Source organism: Strix aluco, chromosome 7, assembly GCF_031877795.1.
Source record: "Strix aluco isolate bStrAlu1 chromosome 7, bStrAlu1.hap1, whole genome shotgun sequence".
NCBI lineage: Eukaryota > Metazoa > Chordata > Aves > Strigiformes > Strigidae > Strix > Strix aluco.
In genome coordinates, this window is record NC_133937.1 from 36,605,951 (window position 1) to 36,617,167 (window position 11,217).

Below are 11,217 nucleotides of genomic sequence, written 5' to 3' on the forward strand. Positions count from 1 at the left end.
AAATTAGCAGTGCTTCTTGAAGATCAAGTGTGGCACTTACAGCAAAGCTGGGAATTGAGTTTTAGATTTCAAGACACCTGGTGAAATATCTTTATTGGCACCAGTTTTCTTCTGAGAACTAAGGCATAGCCAACAAATTTTCATGTAAGCTATTTCTAGCCTTTTACAATTAGAGAACATTTTTTAAATCCTGCTGAAGACAAATTAAAAACACTTGAATAATGATTAGGACTTTTTTTGGCTCTTCCTGAAACTTTTAATGCAAATTATCATATTCCACTTTCAGGTACCAAAGCAGTCTGATCCTCTGTGTCAAATGGATAACGCAAATCGTCAAGCTGAAAGCCCAGGTGGAAAGAAGCAAGTCTCTTACAGGACAGAAATTGTTGGCGGTGTTCCTATCATTACACCTACCCAGGTAATACCCATAAACTAAGTGAGCCGTTATTTGATAGAGGAGCCTTTGTTGTTTGACAGGTAAGAACGGGTTATGTATCACAATATAGCTGTCAGCTGCTCACCCTGACCAGAGGACGTAAACTTTGATGTGCACCTTTTATTGATACTGGGGGTTTTTGAGGATTTTTTTTTCCCCCTTTATACAAGATTATAGGGAATTACACAAGGCTATAAAGAATTACTTGAGTATTGATTTTTGGTCGCAGATAACAGTTAGTATGCTGAAAACAGCTTTTTGTGTGTGTGAAATGAATTGTTGGTGTTAACAATGCTGAAGTTATGTCTTTTTAACTGCCAGGAAAAGTGGGGAGAAAAAGGATGTGATTAAATCAGCTGGTTGTATATACACTATGTGATTAGAGGTAGTAAGGATGACAGAAGATTAAACTATTGCAGAAGGGCCTTATGAAATAGCATGTGTGGACAAATAAGATAGCAAGTGAAATTCAGTGAAAATAAGTGTGATCTAAGGGACTCTGGGAAAAACAATCATAATTTTTATGGAAAATACTAGATTTTGAAATAACCATTTCCACTTGAGTGAAAGGTAAGACTTAGTCGCACTATAAAAACATCATCTTAGTGTTCAGTAACAGTGGAGGAAAAACCCCACAAACATTAGGAGTTACTAGAAAAAGAGTAAGGAGCAAACCAGAAAACATCTTTGCTGCTGTATAAATTCTGTCTTTGACCAGACCTTGATTACTTTGTCTAACTTTGTTCTCATCTTAAAAACTGGAAAGGTTCAGAGAAAGATTTCAAGGATGATTGGTCCATGTGGAATGATCTCCTATATAATGATCACCTATACTCCAACTGACTAGGCTAGTACTCTTCATGTGCAAAAGAAATAACTAAAGGAGGGTGTAAGAGCTCTACAAAATCACGATTGGCAGGAGTGGATGATGTAAACTGTCTCTTCCAGTATGAGAAAGATGGGCTTTTAAACAAGGTTAATGGTGTAACCAGGTGAAACATAGGGAAGGAGTTGTTCTTGCAGTGAGTAATAAAATATAAGGTACTCCTTGCTGAAAGATGTCATGGATGTGAGAAACTCTCCTGAGTTTGAGAGATTGGACAAGCTCATGGAAGAAGAATCTGTACAGTGTTAAAGATACAGACCTGCACCTGTTTCTGGAAGTTCCTTGAGTTGAAAATACAGATTAGATTAACACAGTGCAAATTACATATATACATACCTGAACTGCATTAAAAAAGTTGGTGAATTCTGATGTGTCTTAGTTCTAGAAATAGCTTTTTCTTTGCTGTAGCCACCTCTAGTGTTTTGCCCTTAAAGTCATGTTATGAGTTTGCACTAAATATACGCATATATCTTGGTTTTAGGTCTACGTCATTCTTCATTGAGTGTCTGTCGATACTCAATACTTTCTTAGTTTAATTTCTAAATGGAGCTTGCAAGTACTAAACCAGAGCCCTTGGAGAGTCTCATTAGTTGTCTCTAGGAATCAGTTGAAATATTTTATCCTTTCAAACAAATTGGAAATGGGATTTGTGAGCATGGGATGGTACAATTATTTCCTATTATAACTAGTACAGTTATTCTTTGACCTTTAGAAAAAACTGAGAGTATTCTGAAATTTCCTGCTTTTTTCTAGAAAGAAGAAATCAGTGAGTGCAGTGAAGGGGGCGATAGGAATTATTTGAAGCGGTCACAAAGTCACCTTCCTTATTTTACTGCTAAGCATCCCCCAGATAATGCTATTATCAAAGCTGGCTACTGTGTAAAGCAAGGAGCAGTGGTAAGTATTTGAGATCAGTGTGTTTCATTAATCAAGAACAAAGGTCCTAAGGTGGTAGTTGTACTTAACAAGTAGATGATTTTAAAAAAAAGAAGACCTAAGTGCTGGTAACTTTAGCACTACTGACAGTATTAAGGATGGCTATAGATAAAACTTATCCTCCAGTAGCCCGTAATTTATGTCTGTATTACTTCTCTTCATTGTTTTCTTCAATCTTATGTTGTTGGAGATGTTCTGGAGAGGAAAAATTGCGTGCTCAGAGGCTTCCACATTCTGGTTAGTGCATGCAACTAGGAATTCTGTTCTACAGTGATGTACAGATCCTTATTTTGCTCAGTAGAGGCACCTAAACTAAGGTAGAAGTTCAATGCCTCCATACCTTTTAAATCACTAAAACGTTTAGAAAAAGCTAATTTTTCAGTTCAGAGGAAGAATTGTACAACTTGTCAGACTGTTTAACACAAGTGGACCTATCCACATGATGCCTTGCTAAAAGAAGGAACAGATAGTTTGGATTAAGCAAGATATTCATCCTTTGCGAGTTCTCAGGACTTGTTTTTATCTTGGATTATGAAGCTTCTTTTTGTAACATTCCTTTTTTAGTTAAAAATAAGCTGGAAACCTTTAATATACCATCTTTTAACATTTCTTACGGGGTATTTGTGCTGCTGAGTTGCTACAGTTTCAGTGGAGATTGTTGAAAAATTCTTATCATAGAAAATAGTACCTTCCAGAATTTTTAATTTTTGCAGTTTAAAAAAAAAAAACTGGGAAGAGTCTTGAAGAATTATTTTGGGGGCACTATGTATATACATAACACACATATATTTATAACTTTTGGATGTTACATATATTTTATAGAAGAATAATTATAAATAAATAGGAATTATACAGTATCATGTATTACAAATATAAATGAGATTATATAGTTAAATATATGAATATATGAACAATGTATAACGTGTATTTGTATTTCATATATAAAATATTATTATATTTGCTTATTTTCTTTTAACAGATGAAGAACTGGAAGAGAAGATACTTTCAGTTAGATGAAAACACAATAGGGTATTTCAAGTCTGAACTGGTAAGTTTCCAAACATGTGTTATTCTCCACATACATAGTTGCAAGTAAATCTAAAGAAATATGCTTGTATTTGAAAAATGTGCTGTGCTGCTCCTGCAACTCTGAACTCTGTACTGTAATAATTTTCATGATCAGGAAGAACAAAAAATTAATAGGGTGGCTGTTAACTCAGACATCAGTCTTCTCTTTGGGAGTCTGTCTGTAGGGCACTGAAGAACAGTAATGGGATACATTCTACAATCACCCTGATTTTTGTATTAGTATCTTATGTCACTTTGTACTCACATAAAATTGTGTCCTTGAAACAGCTGATCATTATGTGGGGAGACAAAACTTAAATTCTTAAAGTTAGAATTATGAAGTGTTTTATCATACAAATGATGGGATCTTTTCCCACACACTTCTTTCACCAGGGCAGCCAAGACAGGCAGAGAATTCTGCTGCTCAGAAGGAACGCTTACAGAGTTTGTTTTGGTTTCATGATATTTCTTCCCCACTCATCACTCTTCAACCTTTTGAACAATTTTGACCAAACGTTAAGTGCCTTCAGGCTTCATTTAAAAATGAAGTGTCTCGTATTGGAGACAGTCTGTTTTTCCCAGAAAGGAGTCCCACACTTACTAAACATGAGAAAATCTGTACCTAAGGAGTGAAGTCTGAATTGTAGAGTATTATAAATTAAGGAAAATTGAGTTTACAGGCCAACTGTAGGATGTAAAATGTCAAGAACCTGAATTTCAGGCTGTTTCTGAAGAGAACTTCTGCTTTACTTTTAATGAGGGAGCATACAACAGTAGCAGGAGTTTGATCTTGCATCATTATCCTTGTTACTGTCAGCATAACACAGTTCTGACTCATTGCCTATAATAAACTCTTTGTTTTTATTTAAAAAAAAAAAATCTGAGTGCAGATTGCTCACAAGCAAATTCTCACTCAGTGGAGAATTGTACTGTGTGAGTATACTAGAAAGGTGGTAGAAATGCATACACTTTTAGTGTTTCATCCTGCTCTTTCCAGTTTAACTGTTTTGAACAAAATAAAATCTTGTAGTGTCCTCTGTTCTTCAGGCTAATATCCCCTTGCTGCAGTTTGAGGAAGGTACTGGACTGACCAGCTGTCAGACAAGAGGGAAGTAGGTCCTGCTTCACAATTTTTACTAAAATTAGGGGTTTTTGCATTTTAAGTCATCCCTCTTCAGGGAATTAAATACTGAGTAAATAGAGAATATAGTGTCCTTTTATTGGACTACAGTGATTAATCAAAGAATTCCATGGTTAGGAAACCTGATCATGATAATCATGTTTCATAATAATTTTTTAAACAATTAGGATCTGCCTTGTAATGTGTGGGATCTCCTGTTCCTAATGAGAGTAATACAAAGGTAGGAAAAAAGTTCAGTAGCAGTTGTTTGTCATGCCTTTGTGGTTAAGAAGGGTAAGGCATGGAGGTTGTGTTCGGCTAGTGTAGCATCAGACTTCTAATTCTGGAAAACTTCTTTCTTTTGGACTTCAGTTCCCAGTAGCTGCAGTCTTCAGTCAAGTATGGCTCTTTCTTGAAATCAGTTTGTCTTGACAGCCAACCTGCTCACCAGTACTTCAAATGACTCCTACTGGATATCTTGAGGTGCTGTTGTTTTGCATCTGTAGAAATAGATCTGTGTTCTGCTCTCAAAAATGTAAAAAAAAAGTTGCTTTTTTTTAAAAAAAAATGAAAAATGTGCATATTCTGGGGATTTTTTTTCTTGTGATTGTTTGGTGGTGTAATGAGTCTCACCCCCCACTCCCTCTTAACTATCCCTCCTCTTTTCAGTTTGAGGAAAAGCCCATGTCAGTCTTGAAATACAGCCATATCAGACTCAGAAAATTATCATTTCTGGGCTGAGGTCTTCCCTGCAACAGGTGTCTGTGTTCCAGGGATGATCTTGCAGTTCACATTTGATGTATTTGAAAACTCTCTTGTAATGGATGAGTGAACCTAGGAAGAGTAGGGAGGGGAGAGGGGGAAAGAGGGGCAAAATAACAGAAAACACTGAGTTTTAAACTCAGTACATTTGATCTGCTATAGACCCAAGTGATCTAATGAAAACTGACATTTGAGGATGGTTATATTTGGGTGACATTTGATGTTTGCTGTAACAACATAAATCTCTTAAGTATATGTAATAGAAATTGTAGAGAAAGTAATCATTTCAGAGCTGATAGCTTTTGTTTTGTCTATAAGCTGAAGCCAACTGCAGTAGTCCATTGTAACATTGCTTAAAGAAAACACAGCAGAGGTAAAATAAGTTGTTGTTTGTTTTACTGCAACAACCACAGGAAAATAATAGTATGTATGACATCATGTTGTCATGGCAAAAGTGAAAGTATTTCTGTTTGAATGTTCTCATCTTTTTTTCTGTTGTGTGAAACTTTGACAGAATTACTTATTTTATGGTAACAGAATTTTCATATGCTTTAAGAATACTTGCTCTTTTACAGGTTTTGATATGATTGATTTCTTTGTATTATTTTTAATTTTATTGAGTATAGGGTACAATTAATCTTATTTAAAGCCATGTCATGCGGAACAATTAACAAAGCATCTTGTACTGTAGCATTTCATAGCGAATAAATATAATCATGGTTTTACTGAAATAAGCTGCTTGAGGCCAGATTCAATTTTGTGATCTAGTTAGGGGAAGGGAACAGGGGTGGTTGTCCCCATTATGGTAAGGTGAATGACTGTTTTGGGGTGTTTTGTTTCTTGATTTTTGCCTCCTCTTTGTTGCAAGTGCCATGGTTGGTTTAATACTTAGAAAAGCAGATTTTGGTTGACATCACCTTTTGCATAAGTGACTGCCCTGAAAGTCTCATTTATCATAAGTCTGCTGCTGTCAACTGTCCTGACCTCTGGCTTCTTGACTGACTATATTCTAGTTGTTAGATATACTTTACTGAAATATTTTTCCCTTTTTTTTTTTTTTTTTTAGGAAAAGGAACCTCTCAGGGTTATACCACTTAAGGAGGTCCATAAAGTTCAGGAATGCAAACAAAGGTGAGGAGAGCAGCACTGATGTGGTTACATGGGATGTAGCACACTGCCTTGTGATGGCTAGACTGCTCATCACTGGATGGAAACAGTGGAGAACTTTTTAATAACTTCAGTGGATGTATGCATGTGTGATACTCTTTACTTACAGGACAGTGAGTAGTTTTGTGCATAAAACTGGTTTTGAGGGTTCTGCATTAGTGTGCGTTTCAAACTTGTAACATTCAGTAGAATGTGAATGCATTGGACAAGGGTGGAACAAAGGAGTATGATGCAGTCATGAGGGAGAGGTGCATGGGTGCTGTCTGATTTGAGGCAGTGATTTTGGGAGTCTCTATTCTGCTTATATAATCCCTAAACCTTTAGAGGACATTACCTTATGCTGAATGGCTGAATTTAGCTGAGAATACTTTCTCCTGCTCTTTCCCTCCCACCAAATGGCAATATACTAAGGAATTAATTGCCTTTGTAGTTTCTTTTTTTAGCAGGCTAGTGCTTAGGACTAATACTTTGCGAAGACACAACAAAATATAAATGTGAAATTTTAAAGAAGGTTGACTAGAACAATAAATATTTTTAAACTTAACATGATATGGTTTAGAATGCTCCAATTGAAAATATGTATAGCACACATGCCACTGATAAACTAAAGAGTCTTAGGACTAAAACGAGTAAGAGATGCTGGTTTTCTTTTTCTACTTAGTATTTACCAAAAAAACAACAGTAGCATGATAAAGAAATGCAAAAGGTCTTCAGATGTTCTGATTCTTCTGCACATCCTAGAGTCTTTTTAAAATAAGGTTATACTTGCGGTTGAAGTATTTTTGTGTGTTTTCATTTACAGTGATATAATGATGAGAGACAATCTCTTTGAAATTGTAACAACTTCTCGAACATTTTATGTACAGGTAATTTATTTTTTAAACTTTGGGCAAAACCAGGGGACTGCCATAGTCAAAGCAAAGAAGCACTGCTGTTGTGCTTTTAAAGTTGTATTTAACTATGCCATGATTTACGGAGGGAATGTCATCTTCGTTACGTTTCAGAAAGGTGAATGTAAGAAATACTCCATGTAACAGCAACTGTTACGTTGGTAGTGTATGAAAGCAACAAACAGTAAATCCTAACGTGATTTTGTTGGCATTTGGATCTTCAAATTCTGTAGGATCGACTCAATATTTTAAATCTTATCTTTTGAAGTACTGAATTTTTATGTATAGTAATTGAGTTTTCATATTGAAGTTAGTTGCCACATTAAAATGTCTGCTAAAGCACAGCAACATTTAGGTTTCAGTACCTATTTGGTAATATGTATCCATATGCACTTTATTCACCGTATCTATGTTACCTGTTAAATGTTTGGATATAATGCAAGTCACAAAGACTTGCTCTTCCTAGCTCTGTGGGAATGTGATGCTTATAGTACTGGAAATAATTTTCGAGTTTCTCTGGTAGGATCAGGAAGGCCAGTATAGTCTCATACAGGCAGTGGTGCCAGATGCTGAGTTATGAACATAGTTAAGTGACATGTTGCAGATGTTTCTTGCTGGGTGGATGTGTTAGGAGATAGCTTTAGTTTTTTATCTGTTTTTATCCCCGATATGTGCACCCTTGGTATTACTGTTAATCTGTTGCATTTTTGTTGGATTGTTGTTCTAAGTACATGTGTAGCTGACCCCCGACAGAGACTGATTTTTATTTTGCTGTAACTCTTCAGTAAATACCTCATAGAAGTAAAGTGCAACAGTGACTGAAAAGTACAGAAGTTATGTCATTGGCCAAAGTCTGCTAAGAGGAGTCAGCTGATCTCCTGTAAGAAATTCTGTGGGTGCTTTAATTTTTTTTCTTTGCTGAAAAGTAAAAAATTGAGTCTAGAGTGTGCAAATAGTGTTAAAAAATACTTATTTCTTGCTTATTTTTTTATATAACTATATACATATAATAGTAAATTCAGGGTAAGATTTTAAGAAATGCCTGGGTTAAGAAATTAAGTCCCTATAGCTTTAAATAACAGGCTACTAAAGGAGGGTAAGGCTGTCACTTTAATGCAGATGGTCAGGACGCTGGGAGTGTTGAGAGTTGGTTATGTTTAATATAATACATATTGTTCCAGGCGGACAGTCCAGAAGACATGCACAGTTGGATAAAGGCAATTTCTGGGGCCATTGTAGCACAGCGGGGACCTGGAAGATCAGCAGCTTCCGTATGTTATTCTGAACCTCAGAGAAAATGTGATTAGTTGATGTTCACTTGTGCACATGAAGTTCTAGTTGTTTCTTCCTTTTGCCTGTCCTCTATACTGTCCTGTAGTAACGTGGCATCTTTGCATGAACTTTCATACAGAATGGCATAAAATACTTTGCGTTTTTAATTGAGCACTTATCTTAGTTTTACGTGTATGTAATTTTATGTGCGCTCTCTTGTCTTGAACCCGTAGATAATGCAAATGCTAACCTAGAAAAGTTCTGAGTTCAGTATGATCTTTGTGACTATGCTGCTACTAGTTTGGAAGTAAAATTGAAACTTTCTAATTCCTGCGAGGTGTTGCTGTGAATTGCTGAATTTTGCAATCAAATGGCAATATTCTAATTTGTTTTTAATGGCTCTACTAAATTGTTGTTTTCTATTGTTGATGGTTTATCATATATGCAGATACAGGTTCAAATTTAAAGTAACTTCTCTGAGAGATCTCTGCTCGCATGAATTAGTTTTTGCTGTTGGGAACGTAGCGTGAACACCATCTAGCATTGCTGAACTGAGGCACTGGGACAGATGTTAGTATTTGTGAAGCCCTGTGGATGCCAGCATATTTGCATTTAAACTGTATTTAGATGTTCAGTACAAAATACATTAACTTGTGAACAGTGAAGGTTACTGTAGTGTCACAGTGTCTCCCAGTATGTCCAGATTTAACAAATGGAATACTTTACAGTTCAGATGTTGCAAGCTATGGTTTTCACTTTCTGGCTATGGGATGTTTTGTAATAAGCTGAATATATCATTACCCCCACAATCCGAGATCTAATAATTTAAATCTGGCTTTTGACTACACATTTGCATTGGTATTGCGTTTCTGTTAACTCAGTCTAAGCACTCAGTTATTTTATGCAGCTGGGAGCTGCTTCATGCTTTTAAATAAAACTTCCTGTCCTAAATTCTGTTTCTTTTTGGGGGAATGAAAATACGCAGATAACTTCTCTTTGTGTATGCTTTTTTTTGTGGGGCTAACTGAGCAATCTAGCTATTACTGTCTGCATCACTTCTTTCTTTTTCCCTCTCTTCTCCTCTTTTCCCAAGTATAGGTTACTCTAATCTTAGCTTTGCACTGTGTTCCAGATGCGGCAGGCCAGAAGGCTGTCGAATCCTTGTATACAGAGGTATACATCAAGAACTGGTGAATGCAGCACGTATGTGGGCTCTCATGTAAACTTGCCTTCTTAACAGAGGGCTGGGACTAGAGACTAATTTGCACTATAAAAAACTAAAAATAATGCTACCTGTTGTCATTATCATTACTGAAGACTAACTCATAAATTATATCATTCGCTTACAGGTTCGCACTGTTTTTTCTTTTAAAGTAATTGGAAATTAAAAAGGGCAGAAACGTATTTATACTTCAAAGCATACTATATATTTAAACATAAGTTATGTGGTGTCATTTTAATAGGAAAGTATTAAAACTAATTTGCATGAGAGTTCATATTTCCATTTTACTTTACATTTATTTGAAACTGCGCAAAAGCAAAATTAAATTTAAGCTACCCACAAACTAATACAGATGCGTGCACGCAAAGAATGCACGTCATAACTCTGGTAATTGGAAGGATAATATTGTAGCCTGATTTGCATGGCTTATAAGTCTCTGCATGAAATTATTAGTTCAAACATAGAAGCATTATAATGTATAATCGGTACACTGTTCAAAGCAGTACACCTTAGGAGTAACACAGCAGCACAGTCTCTTAACTGTGAAATTACAGTCAGTGTGGGTAGTAAAATCTGAGTATTCTTCAGTTCAATTTAGCAAGTTTATTATAGAGATCTTGTCCTAATATCCCTTACTTTTGTCCTATTTGTTGAACTAAAATTATTAATGACACAAAGAATAGTAGGTAAATTACTGATCATATGTTCTTCTAAACCAAAGGTGTTAAAGTGGAGTATCAAGTCAGGTATGAAATAAGGCAATGTAAGTAATGTGAAATACTTCACTGAAATTGAACACAACTGAAGTCCAAAAAAAAATTGCACAGCTCCTACCAAATAATATTTAATTTATAAAAAAGAAATACGGTAGTACTTGGCAGAATCCATTACGTTTAAATTTATGAATTCATGTCATAGCATTCTAAAAGAAACTTGGAAAACTGCTGTGAAAAAATAAGTATTTCATTTAGGATGTATATTTGCATCTTGGACACACATCTGTGATGGGTTTTTTTGCTAACAAATGCGCTTGAAAAGTGACTTGGTTTGTGTACACCCATGGGCTCGCAGATTTCTCTAGTTCACGTACTAACACTGGTGATGGCAGAAGTGGCAGCAGCTGCAGCTCCTAAAGCCTGCAGAGGGAAGTACGCACTGCATCATCGCACGGCGTTCTGATCGAGTCACCTAATGCTGTATCCAGCACTATTTTAGATACCCCAGGTATTTGAGACATCTGTACAGAACTGATAGATACAATGCAGAACCTGAGGAATTTTTGTTCTGGAGATAGAGCTGTAGATCAGGCAGGGTATCCTAGGATATCTAAAACGTCACTCTGCCTACGCTTTAGACATCTAAATCATTCCTAGGTAGTCTGGGAACGTGTTTCTGTCAGTAAGTAAATGGTGGAAGCTTATTTTCACAGTATCAATCTAGTAGAGTTGTGTAAAGGTC

At 35.9% G+C, this 11,217-nt stretch overlaps 1 protein-coding gene across 7 annotated transcripts in view; it reads left to right on the forward strand.

Moving 5' to 3' along the window:
• PLEKHA1 (pleckstrin homology domain containing A1) overlaps positions 1–11,217 on the forward strand; it is a 38,770-nt gene that overhangs the window by 24,422 nt on the left and 3,131 nt on the right. For 3 of the 7 annotated variants that reach the window (XM_074831457.1, XM_074831456.1, XM_074831461.1), the window contains 6 exons: positions 287–418; positions 2,076–2,219; positions 3,238–3,306; positions 6,275–6,339; positions 7,178–7,241; positions 8,447–8,536. In XM_074831457.1, the coding sequence (XP_074687558.1) occupies positions 287–418; positions 2,076–2,219; positions 3,238–3,306; positions 6,275–6,339; positions 7,178–7,241; positions 8,447–8,536 (564 nt within the window). Of the gene's footprint in view, positions 1–286; positions 419–2,075; positions 2,220–3,237; positions 3,307–6,274; positions 6,340–7,177; positions 7,242–8,446; positions 8,537–9,635; positions 9,741–10,830; positions 10,984–11,217 lie in introns of all 7 variants that reach the window. The other 4 variants (XR_012624045.1, XM_074831460.1, XM_074831458.1 and 1 more) reach the window with 4 other exon arrangements.